The sequence below is a fragment of the Phlebotomus papatasi genome, chromosome 2 (genome assembly GCF_024763615.1).
Source record: "Phlebotomus papatasi isolate M1 chromosome 2, Ppap_2.1, whole genome shotgun sequence".
Taxonomy (NCBI): domain Eukaryota; kingdom Metazoa; phylum Arthropoda; class Insecta; order Diptera; family Psychodidae; genus Phlebotomus; species Phlebotomus papatasi.
In genome coordinates this window covers 95,786,513-95,809,670 of record NC_077223.1, presented here as the reverse complement: position 1 = coordinate 95,809,670, position 23,158 = coordinate 95,786,513, and the positions used below count along the sequence as shown (strand labels likewise).

The 23,158-nt window shown below is 35.7% G+C and overlaps 4 protein-coding genes across 4 annotated transcripts; 1 reads left to right on the top strand and 3 right to left on the bottom strand.

Moving 5' to 3' along the window:
- The first annotated feature begins 1 nt into the window (after nt 1).
- On the top strand, nt 2-6,635 carry LOC129802561 (cytochrome c1, heme protein, mitochondrial). The gene is made up of 6 exons (XM_055848487.1): nt 2-342; nt 420-511; nt 856-903; nt 1,017-1,165; nt 1,236-1,662; nt 6,028-6,635. Exons 2-6 carry the CDS (start codon nt 440-442, stop codon nt 6,259-6,261), a joined length of 930 nt encoding a protein of 309 aa, XP_055704462.1. The 5' UTR covers nt 2-342; nt 420-439; the 3' UTR covers nt 6,262-6,635.
- Nucleotides 6,636-6,643: 8 nt separating this feature from the next.
- On the bottom strand, nt 6,644-13,882 carry LOC129802566 (ubiquitin-conjugating enzyme E2 variant 1). Its single transcript, XM_055848494.1, has 4 exons — nt 13,416-13,882; nt 12,804-12,946; nt 12,616-12,741; nt 6,644-8,051 (listed from the first exon to the last, which is right to left on the bottom strand). The coding sequence occupies exons 1-4, from the start codon at nt 13,438-13,440 to the stop codon at nt 7,911-7,913; spliced, it is 435 nt and encodes a 144-aa protein (XP_055704469.1). The 5' UTR covers nt 13,441-13,882; the 3' UTR covers nt 6,644-7,910.
- Nucleotides 13,877-15,416, bottom strand: LOC129802560 (tektin-2). The gene is made up of 2 exons (XM_055848486.1): nt 14,669-15,416; nt 13,877-14,605 (listed from the first exon to the last, which is right to left on the bottom strand). The coding sequence occupies exons 1-2, from the start codon at nt 15,310-15,312 to the stop codon at nt 13,951-13,953; spliced, it is 1,299 nt and encodes a 432-aa protein (XP_055704461.1). The 5' UTR covers nt 15,313-15,416; the 3' UTR covers nt 13,877-13,950.
- LOC129802540 (protein arginine N-methyltransferase 7) lies at nt 15,366-21,404 on the bottom strand. Its single transcript, XM_055848450.1, has 3 exons — nt 19,637-21,404; nt 15,757-15,932; nt 15,366-15,689 (listed from the first exon to the last, which is right to left on the bottom strand). The coding sequence occupies exons 1-3, from the start codon at nt 21,323-21,325 to the stop codon at nt 15,431-15,433; spliced, it is 2,124 nt and encodes a 707-aa protein (XP_055704425.1). The 5' UTR covers nt 21,326-21,404; the 3' UTR covers nt 15,366-15,430.
- Between the last annotated feature and the right edge of the window lie 1,754 nt (nt 21,405-23,158).

The following is a 23,158-nucleotide window of genomic DNA, read 5'->3' as shown; positions in this document are numbered from 1 at the left end:
GACGGTGACGTCAGCTTTCGATGGCGCTTTTCGAACATTTCAAAAAAATGTTTTGACTTTTTCATAAATTTACTCTACAGAAAATTTCCCAAACTTCTCCGAATTGGCATTATTTTATCAATTTTTAACAAACTGTATCAAATTTTTCAAGAAAATCCATATAAAACCCCTCTTCGAAAAATTATCGTAATCTTTCGCACAAAACTTATCGACTCATTTTCGAATTTTTCGGTGTGTGCAAAAAATTGATGGAGTTTGGGAGTTTTCCCACAGGAAAAACCTCAAAAAGCGTGTAAAAACAGTGAAAAGTGTTTTCCTAGGAGGCAGTCACCTGAACAACAGGTATATCCCAGAGATTTACTGACCTTCCCCTGCACTATCGGCTACATGTGTCAATTTTTCTCCCCCTTACATCACAGCTCGGTCTTCGTGTGCGACAATGGCGGCTACCATAGGAAGATTTTGTGGAGTTCAATTGTTCAAATCGAGCAATCGGGCTGTCTTTCAGCAGGTATTTCTCACATAATCCTATACTTTAGTGACTGTAGTGATAGATTTTGTGGAAAAATTGAAGAAAACTCTGGGATTTCACTGAGAAAAGTGCCTCTGAAAAAGTGCTGTCACTGACCTCAGAACATTGCCAAAAATGTTGATTTTTTGCATGAAATTCTAAACAAAAACCACTAGATTTACTAGTATTTTCTGTAATTATTCAATTCCCGAAGAGATTTGTTCAGGAAGTTTCCAAAATACCCAGAAAAATTGTGAAAATCGAAGTGTCCGTGGATGACTGCTCATTATTATGTAACAAGTCTGCAATTGAACTTTAGAGTTAATTGTCTCTTCTTTCTGCAGGTCAACCACTTTTCCACCACCAGGACATGGAGCAAGACTCAAAAGAGAGTAAGTATTCATGAGAATTGATTCCAAAATACAGAAATTTGGGAAGGATTTGATGCCCTCCCGGGTGAACATGCAACATAACCTCACTTATTCCCTTTGAATTCTTTTCGCAGTGGCTGGCCACCATGGGAATGCTCGCTGGAGGTGCTAGTGCCCTGGTATATGCCCTAGAACAATCTGTGGAGGCATCTGATGCAGTAGTGCATGCCCCCAAGTTACCATGGAGCCACAATGGTGTCATCTCTTCGCTCGATCATGCAAGGTAAGTGCCAATTATTTTTTTCCGGCTATTTCGATCGTTCCATGCTAAAGTGTCGCATGTCCGGGAGTAGTATTCGTCGTGGCTACGAAGTTTACAAGCAAGTTTGTGCCGCATGCCACTCAATGCGGTACATTGCCTACCGCAATCTTGTGGGAGTCTCCCACACGGAAGCCGAAGCTAAGGCTGAGGCTGAAGAGACTCAAGTGCGAGATGGTCCCGATGAGAATGGGGAGTACTATATGCGACCTGGGAAGCTCTCCGATTACTTCCCCAATCCCTATGCGAACGAGGAAGCCGCTCGTGCTGCCAATAACGGAGCCTTCCCTCCGGACTTGAGCTACATCGTGCTGGGTCGCAAAGGTGGCGAGGATTACATCTTTGCCCTACTCACGGGTTACGTGGATGCACCGGCAGGAGTGGTGCTGCGCGAGGGACAGCACTACAATCCATACTTCCCCGGAGGTGCCATCTCTATGGCTCAGGCGCTCTACAATGAAGTAAGGCAGTTGTTCTGGGATTCTAGGGATATTCAATGCTTCTGAGATTGTGCTAGATTTTTGGACATATTTATTTTATAGATGTCTTTACAATTTTATTTTGATGGGCCTTTTAGAAACTGTGGATAATGCCCAGCGTACAATAAGTTTTGTTTTGTAAACATGTTTTTGACATTTCTATGAGAGTGAGTGAGACATAGATATAGTCATCTTGCTCACTCTCATAGGAAATTTTGAAAACATATTTTCAAACAAAAGTTATTGTGCGTTGGGCATAAGAGATTTCTAATTAAAGGTAGACGCAGTTCCCGTATCTCTCCAGAAACCAATTTTATTGCTGTTACCGAATATAATAGATAATTTTTCCTTAATAATCCAACCCTTTATTAAATTTTTCCAAATAATCTTGACTGCTAAAAGATTTTAGCACTTGAACCATATGCCTAATGTTCTAGACAGACCTACGGCTTAAGCCTAGAGAAGCCTTAGTAAGAAATTAATGAGAACGTAGTCTAATTATTATTCTGATCATAATTACGCTAAGCCGTCTCTCGGCTTAAGCACATAAGCTTTATGCCCTGAACAGACTTACGGCTTAAGCCGAGATACGGCTTAGTGGGAAATTAATGGGAAAGTAGTCTAATCATTATTTTGATTATAATTATGTTAAGTCGTTTATCGGATTAAGCCGTAGGGCTGTCCAGCTCCAGCACACTAAGTTTGAATCCTGTATTAGGTTTCGAAAGTAAATTATTAGCATTTTTAAATGTTCTACAACAAGTCTAAATATGTGTCTCAATTTTGAGATTTAATATAGCTGAATAATACTCTATGATGAGCATCTTTAGTTTTATAAAAAAAATATATATAGATATTTTTTAAGACAAATTTTCAAAGTAAAAGATACAACATTTCGTAATAAAAAGAAAATTCAAAAAGTATCGACGTTTTGGAGAATTCTTCTTTATTTTTAAAGCCTGGCTTATTATTGGATTTTTTATGACTATTAAAAATTCAATATCGTTATCCGGTATTTCCTTCACGATGAGCCATTTGAAAGTTCTTTTAATCTTTTTAAAGCCCGTGAAGATTTTATAGTAACGGTAACGTGTTTATAGGATCATCACGAACAGATTCAAAATGAAATAAAACTAAAGAAATTCAACATTTATAAATTCGTGCTTTCTATCTTATTTCGCACTATTCGTCTTCTTTTATACATCACATCAAATTTATTTTAGTTCAGTCCAATTTTGAGACCGAAAGAGTGGAACAGACTTAGGCAAATCTTTTGAGAAAGAAAGAGATTCGAATTTCGACTTTATGAAATTTTCCTGATCTACACCTTTTAGATTTGCCAGGAAGATTTCATAAAATCAAAATTCACTTCGCTTTCTTTCTTAAACGTTTATGGCTCCGACATACCTTTTAGATCAGGAAAATTTAATGAAGTCGAAATTCGAATCTCTTTCTTTCTCACATGCTTTGCATATATCTATCTCATTCTCTCAAACTCTTCTTCTTCTTTTAAACATCACACCAAATTCAATTTAGCTCAATCGAATTTGGTATGCCGAAGAATGAGATAGTCATAATGCAAAACATGTGAGAAAGAAAGGGATTTGAATTTCGACTTCATGAAATTTTCCTGATCTAAAAGGTGTGCCGGAGCCATTAGCATATGTTTATTCCTCTCTTCTACATTCAAAATTGGATTGAACTAAATTAAATTTGCTGTAACGTTCAAAAGGAGAAGAAGAGCGCGAAAGAATGGTAAAAGCATATATCCAAAGTGTTTCAGAAAGAAAGGATCGTAAATTTTGAGTTCATGACATTTTCCTGATGTAAAAGGTGTGCCAGAGAATATTAAGAGTTTTTTCATTACATCTGAAATTAGAGGCCAATTAGACATTTTGAAATTATATAAATTAGGACATTTTATTTATGTCATTTTTATTTATGGCACACCTTTTAACCCGGTGCAATTTCATAAAATCAAAATCATGTCCCTTTCTTAAAAGATTTGCATATGTCCATCCCACTCTTTCGGTCTCAAAATTGGACTGAAGTAAATTTACAGTAGACTCTCTCTCAAATGGGCATTTGGGGCGAAATATTATCCGGTTATCGATAGATTTGGACGTCAAAGCCTTTGTAAATTCCACAAAAAGCGCTCAAATATAAAGAATCACAATAAAATATGAAGAACTACAGCGAATTTGAGCAAATTAGCTTCATAATTAAATGTGAAAATTGTCAACAACATTTTTCGCCCGATTTAAAAAGAGCCGATTGAGCGAGAGTCTACTGTAATTTAGTGTGATGTTCAGAAGAAGAAGAAGAAGAGTACGAAAGAGTAGGTTAGACATATGAAAAGCTAGAAAGGAATGTGAATTTTGACTTCATGAAATTTTCCTGATCTAAAATGTGTGCTTAAGGCATTACAAATTAAATTAGACAAAATTAAAATTCACATCATGCTTTTCTTTCCACTTCTTCTTTTTTGACTTATTATTTCTTTTTCTAAGTTTCAATGCTCATTTTTACAGTATATATTCCAATTAATTTATCAGCTCATTTCATAACCGGAAGCTTATAACCAGAAGAAATCGATTAAGACTTAGGGCATTTTCAAACTTTGTATTGATTAAAAGTTTTCAAATTTATAGATGCTGAATATTAAAGTCCCCAAAAAACCGATTTAAACGAACATCCGTTTTCGGCAAATGTAATATATCGAATAAATAACATCAGATGGTGGTATCAGATTCATCCACCGTTTATCCTTTCGCCACTTAGGAACACCATCAAATTTTGGATTCTCATCTAAACCACCCGAGTTAGAAGTGGTCAAAAATGAATCTTAAAATGGGTCTAGCTCCGGTTTTATATTATCAGAATTTTATTTTGTTTAGTATTTTGGAAAGTTCTCTTTAAAAATACTATAACTCTTTCAAAAACACCGGTTTTATGCGACCATCGATAATAAAGGCGCTAAAAAATTGTTTTCAAAAGTTCTATGTCGAATACTTACCTCGGAACTTCCATTTTTAATTTCGATGAATTTTTAGTTTGTTGTAGATGAGGTTGAAAGCTTTGCAACGATGGGTTCCACTTTCCCTTCGCTCTATCGTGACCTAGGGGGGGGGGGGATTCTGTAACACTGTGAAGTGATCACCTGTCAAAATTGGTGAACGCTTCACTGAAGTGATAGCAAAAGAGATTCTGTAACTTGCGATAGCTAAAATTATTTATTTATTTATTTATCTCCCAAATATGTGCATGAGTTGCGTCTGCCGCCGACTTACCATTACCGGCCTCCCCAGGTAAACGGCAGAAACCCTGGTTCACTGACCGTTTAAGCCAACTCATACAATCGAGTTAAGCTAAAAAAAAATCAGCTCAATAATATATAGACTAGGTTCAAGTTTCAATTCAATCTTAAACAACAATTTCCTGAAAATCATGATGAGGAATTAGAGGAGTTAAGCGAGATAGCTAAGCCTTAGGTCTGAAGCCCGTATAAGCTTATCTATAGAGGAATTTGTAACACTCTAGCAATGCCATAAGACAAATTACGTTTGAATCCTGGCAGAGGTTTTTCGAAATTGTGATTCTGTAGCCGTGATATTGTCAGAAGGGCCAGAACTCACATTTGAGATTTCTGGCTATTCAGGGTAAATTTTATTAAACAAATCAACCAAGACAGACTGTATTTGTATAATACCACAAGAGATTTCCCCAAAAAATCAATTAATTGTATTTTCGAAGATGTGATTGACAAAAGAAATTATAAAGAATCCCAACTAAAAAAAAAACGATAGGCATTGTCAGTTTTCGAACTCACGTGTGACAGTTTGAAACTGACAATGCCTATCTATTTTTTCCTATATCCCCTATATCACATGAGTTCGAAAATGCAAATAATTGATTCTTTTTACGATATCTCTTTACTTAATGATATTACTCAATTACAGTCCGTCTTGGTTGATTTGTTTGATCAAATCCATTGCGATTTGTATAGCCAGAAATCTTAAACATGTGACTTCTGACAATGCCACGGGAGTAGATAATGACAATGTCACAGCTAAAGAATCACATTTTCGAAAAAGTTCTCCTGGGATTCGAATGCAATCTGTCATATGGCATTTTGTCAGAGCGTTACAGGATTTGTCACTTATTTTAGCCATGAAGTATACTTATTATCCTGTACACTACACCACTTATTTTTAATCCAAGACACTTTGTCTTCTTGAATCAGAAAGGTAAAATAAAAAAGTGAATAGCTCGTTCTCCGAAGCATTGAATATTCCAAGAATCATTGAACTTATTTCAGTAAAGTTAACTTTGTTTTTGTGGTAAAAGGTATTGGAGTATGAGGATGGGACACCACCAACTGCCAGTCAATTTGCAAAAGACGTGTCGACGTTCTTGAAGTGGTGCTCAGAACCGGAGCATGATGAGCGCAAGAGGATGCTCATCAAGGCGGTGGGTATGTTTACACTTCTAGGTGTCTTAGCCTACTACATCAAGAGGCACAAATGGTCAGTCCTCAAGTCACGAAAGGTTGTCTACCAACCCAAGAAGTACGACAAGTAAATAAATAAATAAAGAAAAGAGAAAAAAAATAGCACAGCCATTGTAAAACCACGCGAGAGATGGAAAAGAAAACATTTTTGAATGCTGTTCAGCCACTCAATTAGAGAAATTATCAAACCAATCTGTTGTTTTGTTCAACTTTTAATTTAATTTGAAGAAGGAAGAAATTATGTGAAAAAAATACTTTAAAATTGACGAGGAAGGAGTCCGAGAAAAATTCAGTTTGAAGGAATGGCCGTAATCCGTGTTGCAGCTTCGTTGCCGGCGATAACAAAAAAAGGGGGTATTCATTGAGAGAGAAAAAAATCAGCAATGTATTTCAAAGTGTAGATTGCAATTATCTATTAAGGATGAATAAATTATTTAAAAATGTGCGAATGTGTCAAATTTAAAATTAATTTATTTCATATGCATTATATCAAGATAAAAGCTGATTTTTTTTATTACATTTTAAGGTGTTTTATCATCTTGGTTTTTTTTCTTAGCTTACATTTCTCCACTTTATCTTTTTTTTCAAATTTTACTTTTTTGTTAAATCATTTTAAACTATATTGTTCAAGAGGTTTTCTTTCTCTCTCTCTTTCAAAATTAAAATCTTTCATTTTATCTCATTTCTTTTTTAAATTACATAATTGAAGCTAAATTTTCTTTTCATTGGATTCTTTTATTATTTTTTTTTAATTTATCTTAAACGAAAACTGATTTTTTTTTACTATAGGCAATTAGAATGATGGATTTATGAGAATTTACTGGAAATTGTCTAAAAGAAAATTTTAAAAAGAAATCTCTACAAATCTCGCAAAAAATCTACCGTTTTGAGTTTTGGGGTGAGATAGATCAAAAAAAAAAAACTAGGAGAAAAAATTGACCAATATCCGTGTTACTAACTTCACATTTTATCTTTGCTTTCATTTTATATCATAAATCTTGTTTTTTTAGAGAATATTATAGAGCGATTAAATATTGTTTATTTTTTTCAGTTTTTTTTCTTATTTTTTCATCAATTGTCTCTTAAAGTTTATTCTTTTTTAGAGATTGTGTTTTACATTTTATTTTTTTTAAAAAAATCCTCATTTTCTTTCAAATAAAATGAGAATTTTTTTCTTCGTCTCTAGTTCACCGTGAATTACAATCTAATTCATTTTTTATACATACACAATTCTCGCTGTTGTATTTATAAAAAAATAATAACTTAACATTTTTTTCTTATTTTTCTCTCTACAATTTCTCCATAATCTTTTTCATGGTTTCTTTTTTTTAATTTCCCGCGCAATTTCTTTAGTTTTAAGCCTTGACTCCGTTGAAGTATTTGAAAAAAATTTATTTATAAAAAAAGAAAATCCTTTTATTCAACATCTTCCTTCAACATTCTCAGTCATGCACTATTTTTTTACCAACATTATTCTCTCAAAAAAATAGAAACAAAAAATATAAAACACAGCAAAAGAAAAAAACTCTAAATTAAAATGGGGATAATCTAATAGTTTTTTTTAGCCGTGGTGAAATTTCTTTACGTCTTATTTTTCTTCATTTTTCTTCTTTTCGTGTTTTTCGTGAAGGAAAAAAAAGACAAAAAACACAAAAGATTTAATTTTTCTTTTTTTTCTCACGGTTTTTTTTTCTTTTCACTTTTTTTATGCAGGAGAGCACTAAAAACAACTGCCCTCTGGTGGTTGTGCCAACTTTAAATTCTCTTTCATTGTCATAATCCTACGGATTTCCTGTAGCATTGTTTTGATCGTGTATTCTCGATTCCATCTGGCCAGCATTGGAACTAGTCTATGATCAACCTGAAAGGCAAATTAGTTATAGAGAATCAAATATGGGCACCTGCACTTTAGGGTACGTTTTAAATTCGGTTTATTTCTCCTATTTTTTTATTGTTTTGGGGACATAAATTCTATCGTAGTAGGGTAAGATGGGGTAATTTGGAATCATGTCTATTTTGAAATTTTGAGATTTCTTTACTGTTTCATATGGTTAAAGAGAAAAAGAAAACCACGAAGTACTTTCGCATTTTTTCTTTTCTCATCTAAAACTGATAGGAAATCCCAAAGTTCCAAATTATACATGATTCAAAATTACCCTATCGTCCAAATCCATTTAAAAATATGAAAGAAAAGCCCATTTTCAAAGGTGTTCGAATTAAAAGATATCCCACTTTCCTCCTAATGGTTTAGGTATTTTATTTTTATGAATGATAGACCCCTCGAGTTTTCCCATAAAATACAAATTTATGAGGAAGAATCGTAGAATGTCACTATAGGAGCCCCTAAACTTTCCATATCGTTCATTCAAGTGAGTTGACTTCGGTACTCTAAGAACACACGGATTCACGCTTTCCCTGGCCTTTCCGAGCCATTATTCATCAAATATTGAAAGAAAATGTCATAATTTTAATCAATTTATATTAAGTGTCGAATTCTACCCTCAAAATGTTCAAAATTAGAAACTATCCCAAATTATAAGAACTTCTTCTAATGATAGAAAAATATTTATCAACAAAAATTTAAATAAATAACAAAAAAATATGAGCTAATAAAGAAAATTAGAGAAAAAAAAAATTTAACGTAAAAGATTTTTTTAAATATTCCTGCTAGATTATTAAATATTCAAAACATTTTTCAGATTTCAATTGTATTTCTGAAAATATCTACAGCGGAAAGTGGAAATTTTAGCATAACGAATCATAAAACAAAATAATAAACATTTCATTCATTGCTCGGAAGAAAATTTTAACCCTTTAAAGACGATTGGATCACCAGAGTTCCAGAAATGAAATTTTTCCTACGGTTATCTAAAATTTTGCTTTGCTTTTTTAAAAAGTCAGAAAAAAAATTCGTAGAAATCTAAATGAATTTCTTGAACTGAAAGTGTAAATGACTATCAGCTCTATTACCGAATGTTTGTAATCTTATTTTTGGATTTTTTTTTTATTTTTCAAAACCAAATGTTACAAAACGGACTTGCAATCAACATATTCTTCTAAGAAATTTATCACCATACAACTTTTCTGAAGATTATTTTTATCTAACGAGAAAAATGCTATTAGTCATCTTTCAAAGCTGTTTTTGGCAAGAGGAGTCGCTTTACTGCTTAAAACAGGCAGAAAAGACAAACTGGAGACAAAATTTGCCAACTTTTTCATATTCCTTGTTCGAATCCCTTAAAAACTTTAATCATTGACAAATTTCATGAAATTTACCTATTAAGTGTAACAAAGTTTTATTATTTTCGATTTACTACATTTTGCCTTAGATTTTCCCTTTTTCTCAATTTAGAAAATATTACAATTATCGTCTCAGAACTTAAATTTTATGGATCCGGTACACCTTTCATGTTTGTTTTGATTTCATGTTTCGATTAAAGAGAAACATTTCTTTTGATTTATTAGTGAAATTATGTTAATATTTCTGACTGATCCCTCAATTCTAAGATAAATCATTAGTTAACGTAAAATCTTTAATTGGACTTTTAAAAGCTGATTTATACAGTCTGATAAACAGTTTTAATTTCAAAATGTCAAAGGAGAATAAGGCCCTTGACACACTTGGGACTTAAGCCGAGAGACGCTTAGTGAAAAATGATAGAAATGTGGTTTAACCATTATTTCGAAAAAAATTACGCTTAGCCGCCTCTCGGCTTATCCTCAAGTCTGTCAAGACCCTAAGAGCCTTGATAGACCTCAGGATTAGCCTAGATATGGCTGAGCGTAAATATATTAGAAATAATGGTTAAACAACATTTCCATCATTTTCCACTAAATCGTCTCTCGGCTTAAGTCGTAAAGTATGTCCAGGGCATAAGGGAGCTGGTTTAGTCTTTTCCCAGAGACAGAACTAGGAGAATTTTGTATATATTGGTTTATATCTCAGACTTAAGAATTACCGATATCCAAGCTAAAAAGTCCTTGCGAAATTAAGAAAATTTATTGTTGACAAAGTGGAATGTATTTGTAAAGTCTTTTATTGCGCGGGAAATTCATATTTTCCGCCGCTCGGTCCAAGTAAAGCCTTTTACTGATGGTATTATGTACTTTTGTTGCCTGCCATGTAACATGTCTTGGAAGAGTTCGGATAGGAGAACAGAGCTGGCTTGTTACCGAGATATTGGCCGCGATACGCTTTGGTCTACGAAAATCCCGTTGAATCATCCCTAATGGTTCTGAAAGAGCCTCAGTGAATCAATCGGTAAAGCTGTATCTATGACAGTGAGGTCTCGGGTTCGAGAGAAATGTCATATGATAATTTGTACATTTGAGTGACCACTGGAAGTCAAGGATCATCATTTTTTTATTATATGGATGATTATGCTTGCCGCTATTTATGACCTATTCATTCTGATGGCCTAGGGTAAGATGGGGTAATTTGGAATCACGTGTAATTTGGAATTTTGAGATTTCGTCACAGTTTTAAATGGCAAAAGGAAAAACGACATGGAAGTACATTAGAGAGTACTTCGTGATTTTCTTTTTCTCTTTGACATTCTACAGTAAGAAAATTTCAAAATTCCAAAGACATGATTCCGAATTACCCCATCTTACCCTAGTCGCACAAATCTTCTTTTTTTTTTTGTTAAAATAGGATTTCGAAGAACCATAAAAAGGAAAATTTGTTATATTATGATGATAGCTCATCATAATATAACAAGTAGTAAGTCCGCATATAAAAATTTCAGTAAGAGATACTGGAAGTTCCAACAAAACTGAATGAGCTGACATTCCAGAATCTCACATATGGACAAGCGTGCGAGTTGTTTAATGATCAACACAGGGCTCTTATCCATTCCAAAGGTGGTTTTATTTAAAATTTTAATTAGATTCTTAAATTCTGACCAATTTAATTTAAATTTTTTTTTGCTCACCGTTTATCATATTTTTGTTTTATTTCTTCAATTTTCTTGAATTATTTTCACCTAGTGCCACCGAGTATGAGATAAGGTAATACGGTAAACGAGAATTTGCGTAAGAATTGCAATGAAAATGATTCTGCCCTAAATGAGAATATTTTTACTCTGAATTTATTATTCAGTTTTCGGATAACGGTATCTTTTAGGACCGCACGATCTTCAGAGACCTTAACTATTTTGCCAAGGCGAATATTTTTCCACAGGAGACATGTCTTTGTCTGGAATTCTTATCATGAATTTCAAGGATAAACAAAGATTTATGAGAAAAATCTGAAAATCTAGATTAAAAAGGAAGATATCTGTTCCTTTTCTTGTTAAACGTCTTTCTCTTCTATTTTGCGGTCTTTGTTTACTCTTTGCTCATCTGAAACAGTGAGAAAATCTCAAGTGTCCCCAATTGTAAATGGTCACAAATTACCTAATTGTATCCTATTTAATAGTGAAGAAATAGGGATATGGTTTGATCTAGGAGCTCTAGGTTATTTAATAATTCAATTCAATCCATTTCTTAAAAAAGTTTTACACTCTTCTGCTTTTGCTACATAGTTTTGGGACTTGGTTCCAGAACAAAAGTTGTTATATTTTACCAATACATATTCAATGGTATAAGTCATATTCCTGGCGAAACGTTGGACCGTTTTGCCCATTCTCCTTTATTTAAAAACGATTTAAGAACTGAAACTGATAACTAGTGTGTTGTCTCCAATTTGTTGAAAATTTTCGAACATACAGTAGACTCTCACTCAATCGGCTCTTTCTCAATCGGGCGACAAATGTTGTTGAGAATTTTCACGTTTAATTATGAAGCTAATTCGCTCAAATTCGCTGTAGTTCTTCCTATTTTACCGTGATTCTTTATAATTGAGCGTTTTTTGTGGAATTTACAAAGGCTTTGACGCTTAAATCTATCGCTAAACCGGATGGCATTTTGCCCCATATTCCCGATTGAGAGAGAGTCTACTGTATTCGGAAAAAACTTAGAAACTTTATTTTTATTAGAATTTATTTATTTCACTTTTCCGAACTGATTCAAATTTTTAAATTTCCAATTTTAGAATTTTGGGAAAAATACCAAATTGAAATTGATTCCAATTTCTAAAATCTGGCATTTTTCTCGCTAGGACAGTCTTTTTCAAATACGTAATATATTTGTTTCATTTTAATTGCCAATCTAGAAATATGCAATTATTTTGCTTCTTTGCAATTATTTCGGTCATTAACTTTTATAATGACGTACCCCTTTGGACTTTGTGCATTGAAGCTTCGCATGCTTCAGAGATACTCAACAGTATTGAACACTATCAAAAAGGGCCATCGCTCTTGCGGATGACTAACTTCCCTGACCATTTCCGTACCCAAAATCCCGCCCTCAAAGTCCCCTGGCTTTGATCAATTGTAAGAGTTTCTTCTTTTGAAAATAGAATGAGAAAAGGATTGACAACTTACCACTCCTGTACTTTGATTGATACAATTGATATTAATTTTAGATAAGAATTTAAGCACTGGCGGGTCATCTGGATATCCTTCGCCACATTCAATTTTTAATGAGTATATCCTATTCTCGTATGGTGTCTGCAATGGAAGAATTTTGTTTAGGATTTTGGGGAGGGCTGAGAAGGGTAGAGTGTACTTACTCTGGGCGGTCCAATGATCATTCCCGTCCAGTGGGTGAGAGTCATATCATCATCATTTTCTAAGCCCCAGGAAATCGTTCCGTCGCCCACGCCTTTCTGACCCTGCTCCAGTTCCTCCAGGAGGCGAAAGTTCCGTGGCACCACTAAAAGGGAACACAGGGGAATGGTTAGATTGTTTTCCGGGAAATTTGGAGCATGGGAAAGCGTTTCTGCTGCAGACACGACTATTCAATCCTAACCTAAAAATTTGCCCTCAGATTTCGTCACTTTTTTCGCATTTTTTGCGTAGATTTTGGTCATTGGGGTAATTTTACACGGTAAATTGATGCCTTGGGGATCTTTTGAGCAAACAAAAGAGCCCTTGGATGGGGATTTGGCCAGGAAAAGGGGGAAAATTGTGTTTTTCAGAAGGACTGCATTTGACATTATGGAGTCTGGGGGTGGGGTGGTCAATGAAAATACGCCAGTCACGATTTTTACCCCCAAATAGCCCCAATATCCTTCAATTTTGCACCGCTCCGCTAGCCCAATGCCTCCTGGGTGTACTGAGAGGAGGATTGGAGGCTCAAATGGTGGTTAAATGGGGAAAAAATAGGAAAATAATTGACTTACCAACACCGGTTGTGGGATTCGCCATTGTGAAAATCTTTGACGACTGATGGCCTTTTTTGCAAAAGTAATCACCCTCTTGTTTATCTCGCTGTACACTCAATCACCTGGCTAATGGCTCTGTACACTTTATCACACACAATTGATGCTGGAAATGTTCCTTCTCTCACCACAAATCTCATCAAAAATCTTCCCTTTTGCTTTTTACGGCTATCGGACTCACTTTCGGGTCCATAAAGTCCGAATAATCTGAATGACAGTTTGAGGTGACAGATTTTTTTTTATCCCACAATTTAGGTATTTTTTCACAAAATTGCAGAATGGAAATCAATCAAGGGCAAATTAGAGATTTCAATCTGGCCCTTCAAGGGGAGAAAATAGAGATTTTTGTGGAAAAAATGCAATTTAAATGCTAAAGTTTCTCCAGGAAGAGCATGCACATCAAAGAATAACGAAGCGATAAGTTTATCGACATGTTCGAAAATTTATTTCGATTCGACTTGACGAAGGGATATTTCAAATTCCAGATTTAACGGTTTTAGGAGTAGCTGCTTCGGGGGATTTCCTGCTCCATTCTGGTCAGCTGAATATTCCTCCCAGTCTGAGATTTGCACTCCTTCCCTTGCCAACTTTTCAATCGCTCCCGTTGATCGAGAGTCCTTACCTCAACCATCAGAGAATGCTCTTTGTTCTCAAGATCCCTAGTCAAGCGACAATGCTGATCCTCCAGAACACTGTAGTTCCCTTTTGTCACATTCAGCTGACTCGTGAGGGTATTTAGGGTGTCTCTGAGTTGGGTGATCTCATCACAGAGCCCATGAAATGGATCATCTCGGCACAATTCGAACCCAGATCTCGCAAAACGATTTTCCTGTCGACTTTCTGCCAACTTCAGTACTTCCTTCTTGTCCTCAATGGCTTTTTCCAGGGCTTCAATCTCTGCCAGACACTGATTCATCTCCTCTTCTGTCTTTAACACCTGCCACTTGAGCTCATTGCGTGCCCTTTGGGTCTCAAAAATCCTCTTGCGAATTGTATGATCCACTTGATCTTGGTGAGCGTGCAATTCATTCCTTGTCTTCTCCCGGCAGACAAATAGAGATTCCCTCAGGGCGTACGTGTCTTTCAACTCATTCTCAGCCAGATTTTTCACATTCTTCGTATTGGACAACCATCCCTCATGCGTGCACGACCTTCAAGAGAAACCTTTGGTCAGGAAAATCCCGCTGCTAGAAAAAATAAACCTTAAACCTTACTCTTTAGGAATCCTCTGGGGATTGCTCTTGAAAGTGGTATTCGAGGAGAATTTATTGAGATTCATTTGTTCAGTATCAATAACTTCGGCTTCCTTCTTGTTGCAAATCTCAAGATTCAGCTGAAATCTTACATCTTCGAGGGCATTTAGCTTCTCCCAGGCAGCCTGACACTGATCCCTCAGCATAATTTGATTCTTCTCCACCAGAGCCAGTTCCAGCTTCAGTTCCTTCTCTGCCTCATCGTAGGTCATTTCGATCTCTCGACGGGAATCCCGAGTGGAGAGACACTCAGAGACTACAATTAGAGGCGTGGCCAGAGCTTCGAGTTCTCGTTCAGTTTGAGCCTTTTCCGCTTTTAGAATCTCAATTTCACGAATCACCCGACTGAGACACTCCTCCAGACTCTCTCGCCACTGATTCACTTCTACTACCCTGTCTTCCAGACGCTTGGTATTGTGATAGCAATCCCACTTGGCCTGGATATCTGTCTCATTCCTGAGATTCCTGGCTGCATAGCGAACTTCAAAGGCATCGTTCCTCCTAGCCGTGGCCACAGCCCTGGACTCATTGAGCCTGGCCTGCCAGTCACTCAATCCAATATGCTTCACAGGTTTCTCCGAAATCACCACACTTTTCGACGCCATTCCCTAAAAAATCCTCTAAGAATCCCAGAATTCTCTAAAAAAATCCTTCCACATCGATCAAACTCGGAATTTATTAATTTTTCTAACATTTTGTTTAATCAATAAACACACCCTTTCCTCAGGGACTCTTTGACAATTTGCATTCAACAGGTCCTGTTGTACTGTTGAAAGTCACTTCCAGGGAATACTGCTCTCCTGCTTCCACCGGAATCGGCTCCACAACAAAGAACACGCCCTGTTTCGTAAAACTATCCCATTTGATGAATTTTCCCGGTTCTACGGCTTCCCTTGGACCAGTTCCAACTTGTGATTTCTCACTTCCCGACCTGTCCAGGTGCCATACCACCCAGAAAGCTATTCCATTGCATCGCCCAGAGCTGAAAATAAACCCTGAATCAGACTCTGATTCTCAATAATCCCTTATTAAAAAAAAAAACTACTCACAATTTGAAAGAGGATCTGCTTGAGAATGTGCTGGAAGAGTCTGGAAAACTATCGATATCTATCGTAAAGATCTTCAGAGGATCTGCTAGGGCTAGACATGGATACTCCCATAAAGGATGAGCTTCGAATTTCGAATCAGCCAATGCAGAGGCTTTCTCTAGCATTTTGTCGAATTCCTGGAGAATGGAATGAGATTGGGGATAATTCTTTGTAAAAAAGATTTTTCAATAAAATTAAAATAGGGGAAGGCGGGGCAATTTGTTTAAGTTAAAAATATATTTTTTAGGATTTTATATTTTTTAAATTTACTTTTTTACAAAATTGCAAGATTTTCTAGAAGTATCAAGAATAACTTTCTTTTTTATTCATTGTTAATAAACAAAAAAAAAATCTAAAAGGAATAATGCAGGTACATATTAACATAGAAACTTTATGTTGACAGAATTAGTTTAGTAGAATTAGTATTTTTTTTTCTTTGAGAGTCTGAAAATAAACATTTTTTAAAATATTTCAAAATTTAAAATAAAAAAATTATTGATTTTTTTTTTAAATTTTTTTATTGTTGAAGTCGAATAAAATTTTCTAAAAACTTTCTTGGAATTTGTCGAAAGAAACTTGATTGTAATTTATTGTACACCATTAAGCGAGAAAATTACGTTCTATTTTTATTTTATTTTTTTATGCACAAAAAATAGGGTTCAACTCTTTTACAATTGCGTGGCAAAAATATTTAATAAAAAATATTAAAAAGAAAAACCTTAAGTACAAGTTTTTTTTTTGTTTCCCCCCTTACCTGTCCCCCCTTACCAAGGTCTTAGGCCTTTAGGCCTATTTTGACCAGTATCCTGTGTAGAAAAACCTTTAAAACCAAAAACGTCCACAAAAATATATACCAAAATCATCAATCTATAAAATTAAAATATCTCCCAAATACTGAGGAAAAACAATAAATATGATATGATGACAATAAATCTATCTAATCTATCTATCTAATATTTAAGACGGGAACCTTACACATTAATATCCGTACTGCTTAAGTACAAGTATGACAGGAAAGGCAGAAACTAATTAGCCAAGCTCAGAATTAAAATGTCTTTGAATTTCCCGTAGAGAGCTATGTTTCTCACAGAGCAGGGAGTTATAGGGGAAAATGCCCATGCTTGGTACCATTGGAAGCTTCGTAATGACTAATTTTTTCCTATATTTCTCAATAAACGTGACTCCGCAATATATTATAAAAACTGGCCACTTATTTCCCATAGGTTTTAAAATATGGTTGCGATGAGTCACATATATATTGTAAAACATAGAAAATTTAGTCATTACGAAGCTTCCAATGGTATTAAGCATGGGCACTTTTCCCTACTTTTAGATGAATAGTGCGATAAAAAGGTCTTGCCCTGCCCTAGACACTAGATATCCCTGAACCCCAGCAGAACCTCCCTCATAGAGAGGGAATCTAGGTAACCAGATAATCTAGTTGTCACTAGGCGGTACAGAAAAAGAAGGGTACGCATTCAGGGAGTCATATGCTTTACAACATGCTCGAATTCATGAATAAGAAATCCTCTATATCTTAAAAATATTTTCTCATCATTTACCATTTACCGACTCACAAATGTTTTGAACCGATTTATAAATCAATCAAGGGATCGTCTAAAATAGCTTAGAAGTAATATAATTGATTTTTGGTTAAAAATTAGATTTGAACCGATTTCGGATGAGAAATACGCTCTCTAGAGCCTTTTTAACCTTTGCCCTTGAAAACCAGGAATGATTTAACCGATTCAACGGTATTTTCGTATATGGACGAAATGTCTACCTAGGTAACTTCTAAAACATATTTAAGAATTGCACAATACATTTTCGAGCAATCTAGTAGACTTCTATGTGTTGTAACGGCCGAACGAACTGACAAGCAGCGTGATACCATCTGTGTTCGTCCGAAACGCGAAGATATTTTGCAAAAAATAATCCCCGAGAGGCGGATATTTTGTGGGCTGAAAAAACGAGGATCTAGGAGACAGTATTATGTGAATTTCTTTTGTTTTTCGTAAGAGATTTACACTAAATTATCACGGAATTATCAACAATAAGACAACTAATATTTAATAGAAATTAGTAAATCTCATAGGAATAATCGAAATAATAAAAGTAAATTCACATTATTCGAAGGCATGAACGTTCGAAGGGAGAGTACTTTCCCCTATACTGCTCCTTCTCTCAACTGTAGAATTCGAGCAGTACAAGTAAAGCTTTCGGTTTTAAGGCAAAATATGGCAAACCGTGGAACCGGTACGTAAAGCGTTTTGACGAAAAGATTTCCCATTTGTTTGATATAAATTAAGTCCCACGTGAGCTTTTGACGCTTTATCTTTGTTATCGTTTCAAGAGAATTTTATCAGGGGTGGAATGTGCTATCTTTTCGACACTATCGAATCGGTTTGACTATCGACTTTTTACGCATTGCTGGGCCATTAGTGACATTCTTAAAAGAATGTGACTCTTGATAAATTAGTTACAGGAAGTGCAGCTGTCATTAAAATTTCCCAAAATGGACAGTCGATAGTATGGAAAATAAGTTACCATGTCATCCCAGCTGATTTTTTTTGTGAAAATCTTGTTAAAAAAATTTATTTTTGACTGGAAAATGATTGAGAACATTCGAAAATTAATAGTTGACGCTCATCTCAAGAATCCAGATGCGATTATGCTGAGAGAAGAAAAATAAGAAATCATTTGAAGGTATTTTCAAACCGATATGGAAAAATGCCATTTGAATTTCATACCATTTGAACTGTGAGTACTGTGATAGAATCTTTATCAAAATGGCGATTTTCGGGTGGCAATAATTATAGCTCCACTCAGAATCATTCTTGGTATTCTGAAGACCACCTTAGTCACTTCGAATTCTGTTTTGGGGCAGAATCAACAGGACATGATGAGGCAAAGCAATCAGCATTGTTTAACATCAAATTTCGGTACAAAACTTATTTTTTTCGACTGTAACACTGAAAATTGCACACTTTTGCCTCTAACAGAAGAAGATTTTTAGCCCTGGGAGTGGTTTAAAATGCATATATGTCGGCTATATGGACAAATTCGGATGGAAGGTGATAGGATCTTGTCATTTTTATGGAAATTTTTTGGTTGTCAATTTCCATCCCTTTCAAGACCTTAATTAATCCCTTATTTTTGTTCATTAAACATTTTTCTTACAAAATTTCAGCAAAATTCATGAAAAACTTTATAAAAATGATTCTAATTAGGTTAACAAAGTTATTAATTAAATTACTAAAGGTGACTACACATTGTAAGTAGTTTTCATCAAAAATTGCTCTTTTGAACGAAATCGTCCGCACTGTTGTAGGTAGAAACGTCAAAATTCTGTCAAAAATAAGATTTTTGACGAAAATTGCTCCCAATGTGTAGAGGCCTTAAGAGATATATACCTTCATTGATTGAAAATAAATACCCTGTAGCCAAATTTATTGAGTGGAGCTATAATTATTGCCACCCGAAAATCGCCATTTTGATAAAGATTCTATCACAGTACTCACAGTTCTAACGATATGAAATTCAAATGGCAATTTTCCATATCTGTTTGAAAATACCTTCAAATGATTTTTTTTTATTTTTTCCAACATTTTTTTTCAAAGTTTTTCCAGTATGAAAAAGTGGAGCTATGATTATTGCCAGCAGTGTAGGATTAAAAACAAATTAAAAACCTAGAAAAATCTTAATAAAAATATAATTTCCAAAATTATATTTTTTTCACGAAACATTTCATGCCTACTGCCCCGGTCTCCCCTACAGAATGTTTCTAAAAAGCGGACATAACTTTTTTTCTCGGGTTCAGAACAAAAAAAATGAAACTTACCTCAATGTTGAACCCTTCGACATTCCTGAGTGGCTTCCTGATCTTGTGCAGATCCAGAAATTCAACAGGAACTGCCTCGATGTCACACTTCACTGGGGACACTGCGACTTCCTTGGGCAGATCATTCAGTCGCGTTCTGATGAATTTGAAGAAGAACAGATTATCCCAGGGCAGAATGGAAGTGTTGAAGTGCGGTTCAGCGACTACATGAGTCACTTCCTTCAGATGCTTCTCAATATCCTCAACATTGTTCACAATTGTGACATTTTCCAGCCCATTTGAGGTCACATAGAGCTTCGTGACCTTCTCGGAGAAGTAATTAAAATTGAGATAGTAGACTCTTTGGGCGATTTTTGCTGTGGCTAGGCCCAGGAGACTCCCATCGCCGATGGAGAGAACTGTGGCTGTTGAGGGGATGCCTTCGAGCATCCTGAGGTACTTTTTGTTCCTCAGGTGATCATTTAATTGGCCAATTCGAGTCCTTGAGCATGCCACATGGAAGCCACAGGTGCAGAAGGGTGGAGACAGGGTTCGGCCTTCCGGAATGTTTGTGGTTATGTCAAACCAAAGAGACAGGGCATCGTGGTAGGCCACGAGGGAGAATGGTTGATCTTTTTGGAGATTCACGTCTTGTGGGAGGTAGTAAAGGGCTTGCATCCAATGATCCCGCCAGGGGATGACATTGGGCAGGGGTCTTCGGGCAGAAGCCCGCATCTTGAGCTGCTCAAAATCCGGATGAGCCCAATAGGGAGCACAACTTAGGAGAATCTCCCCCTCAACGTCCATTTGCAAATCCCACCACATAAAAACAGCTTGAGCAGTCCCAGTCTCTTTAGACCTTGTCTCCACTGCCCTCCTTCTGTTATTCTCCAATTCAGTCTTCCCACTGAGGTCAAAGGAGAAGACCACATGAGGCTCAGAGAGACTTTTGAAAGACTCTCTTGGCAGCTGATTCAGCTGAACTTCGTGCAGAGATGTCGATCCAGGACAATCAACAATCTCACTGGGAGTCTTTAGCAAGATCTCCCCATCCAAATTGGCCAGCAATTTGGGTTTATTGAAAGCCGCAACTAAAGGACTCTCAACAACTTGAGCATAAATCCTGGCAAAATGCGGAATAACCGTGGCATTCTCTTCAAGGAGATTTCGATGGGCATGCCTAAAGATATCTATAGCACCCTCCCCAATGAGTTCCGTGTCAAAGACCTCCGTCACGAGAATATTCGCCCTCGATTCCATATCCCGACCAATTTTGATCTCAGTCGATCTCAATTTAATTAACTTAATCTTCTCACCCATTCCATTCTTAGCGATGATCCGCTCAGCACAGTCTGCCATGGGTCTGAAAGCCTCACAAGCCACCACGGAGTCTGCTCCCGAAGCCACGGCCATCATCGACAGGAGCCCTGTTCCTGTTCCAATGTCCAGGACATTGGCTTTGATACCACGACTATGCAGTCCGGCTATGGCCTTCCTGAGGGCTTCATAGTACTTCACATTGCGCTCAGTGTCATGCAGCATGTCCCCATAGTCACTCCTGGCCACTTCCTGGTAAAAATCGTAGTCGGAACTACGAACCTCCCACTCCATCTGTCCGGAGATGGGATTGAACACTTGCGTGAAGGTACTCATGAATTTACCCAGCACGGTGCGCGAGAAAATCAAAGGAAAAGAGCACAATTTGGACATAAAATCAAAATAAACATTGCATGATTACACACGCGTCGAAGTGAGGTTATGTATGAAGCCGGGACAAAACTTAACGAAAGTACGACAGCGCCAACTTTTTTCCACCTAGCCGCGTATAATATGTAAATGCGATGGTGTAAAAAATTATTTTTTCCCATTATTAAAAATAGAAATTGTTTAAATTATAATGTAAGAATTTTTTTTTAGTTCGATTACTCCAATTTCTCATCGGATAAATTAAATTACAAGAAATATTTAGGTATTTTTTGTGTCAGACGATAATAATGTATTTTATTTACAATGTAATATTATTTTCTACATCGGAGTAGCGGGAGGCTGGAAACTGTGCTCTGTGCACAGTGAAAATTAAGGGAGAGTGGGGCAGTTCAATCACTCAAAGTTAATTTCAAGTCACAATAGACTCTCCCCATTGCAAAAGAAAGCGGAATAGGAATAACAAGCGAAAAATTCCTTGGAATTTTCCACTATTTTTCCTTAAAAAATTCCATAGGAATTTTCCATAATAGGTTCCAAGGAAAATTTAATGGATTTATGCTGGATTTTTTCTATAGAATACATCCATGGAAATGCTCGTGGAATTTATGTGGATTTTTCCACCAAAATAAAATGGAGAAAAAATGAAGCTGTCACATGCACCTCATGATTTTACTTCTGAATTTTATAGAAAAATATTTTATTAAAAAAATTTTTTTTTCCTAAAATATATATTAATTAACATAAAAACAGCATTATTTTAGGTTGGCGACCTATTTAATGTAATCACTTCATTATTATCTACACGAAACGCAGCATCGCATAATTAATTATATTATAATTGCCACATGAATCACTAGAAATGTTTGCGGAAGGTTTGGGAACAAATTCTAAAAGTTGTCGCAACACCATTTTATTTGTTTGACATTTCAGAAAACTAGTGGAAAAATCCATATAAAACACTATGGAAAGATAGTGGAAATTTCCATATGTTTTTTCCAGCTTATCCCGCGGACGTTTCACGTGTGAGTTTCCATATAAATCTTCCGCGGAATTTAACGCTGGAATTCCAGCATGTCGTACTAGTAAATTCCATGGAGCACTATGATTTCCATGGAATTTCCGGCTTTAAATTCCATAGGAAAACTTAGTGGAATTTTAGCGTCAAATTCCAGCGAATTTAGCCATTTGGACGCAAGTTTTCCATTGGAATTTTTGCGGAATTTTGCTCTCTCAAATTCGGGCATATGGGACCGAAATGTCAGCCGAATTAGACAGAAATTCGGGCGACAAACTTTTTGAAATGCAATGATTTTTTATTCATGTGCATATACAGTAGAGTCTCGCTATAGTCCATATTTGGTTTCAAATTTGACACTTGGGTCGCACTATATAGTCCATGTAATTTTTTAAAATTATCAACGATTTTTAGTATTGAAATTGCTCGACGGCTTCCACTTTCTTTGCGATTGTGGTACTTGTCCTTGCTCTCCTCATTGTGGATCACAATTATCACAACCACTTAATTAAATTTGCCAAAAATATTAAAATAATTATGCATGTCGCATACTAAAAAACATAACCTAACTTACAATCAGTGTTTTGAAATCAACGGTCGATAAATTGTGGACTATAGAACGATGGCCTATAGCGAGACTCTACTGTACAGTGCTGTCTCTCTATATGTACAGTTTGGGTACTTTTTTTGACAGTTCTCTCTCTGAATATGCACAACTTTTTTTGAAATTCCCAACGGTTTTTTTCTTTTAATAAATTATCATTTTTTTAATGTTCTGGAATTTCCCGTGTTATTTTAAATATAATATGAGACAGAAAAAA

Excerpts from the sequence above, each read along its gene's own strand:
- LOC129802540 (XM_055848450.1), bottom strand. The coding sequence starts at position 21,325 with ATGTCCAAATTGTGCTCTTTTCCTTTGATTTTCTCGCGCACCGTGCTG. Across the intron at positions 15,933-19,636 it reads TCGAAGGGTTCAACATTGAG|GAATTCGACAAAATGCTAGA; the intron begins GTAAGTTTCATT and ends TCCATTCTCCAG. Across the intron at positions 15,690-15,756 it reads AGCAGATCCTCTTTCAAATT|CTCTGGGCGATGCAATGGAA; the intron begins GTGAGTAGTTTT and ends GTTTATTTTCAG.
- LOC129802566 (XM_055848494.1), bottom strand. The coding sequence starts at position 13,440 with ATGGCGAATCCCACAACCGGTGTTG. Across the intron at positions 12,947-13,415 it reads GAATCCCACAACCGGTGTTG|TGGTGCCACGGAACTTTCGC; the intron begins GTAAGTCAATTA and ends GTTCCCTTTTAG. Across the intron at positions 12,742-12,803 it reads TGATCATTGGACCGCCCAGA|ACACCATACGAGAATAGGAT; the intron begins GTAAGTACACTC and ends CTTCCATTGCAG.
- LOC129802561 (XM_055848487.1), top strand. The coding sequence starts at position 440 with ATGGCGGCTACCATAGGAAGATTTTGTGGAGTTCAATTGTTCAAATCG. Across the intron at positions 904-1,016 it reads GGAGCAAGACTCAAAAGAGA|TGGCTGGCCACCATGGGAAT; the intron begins GTAAGTATTCAT and ends TTCTTTTCGCAG. Across the intron at positions 1,663-6,027 it reads CTCAGGCGCTCTACAATGAA|GTATTGGAGTATGAGGATGG; the intron begins GTAAGGCAGTTG and ends TTGTGGTAAAAG.
- LOC129802560 (XM_055848486.1), bottom strand. The coding sequence starts at position 15,312 with ATGGCGTCGAAAAGTGTGGTGATTTCGGAGAAACCTGTGAAGCATATT. Across the intron at positions 14,606-14,668 it reads CCCCAGAGGATTCCTAAAGA|GTCGTGCACGCATGAGGGAT; the intron begins GTAAGGTTTAAG and ends TTTCTCTTGAAG.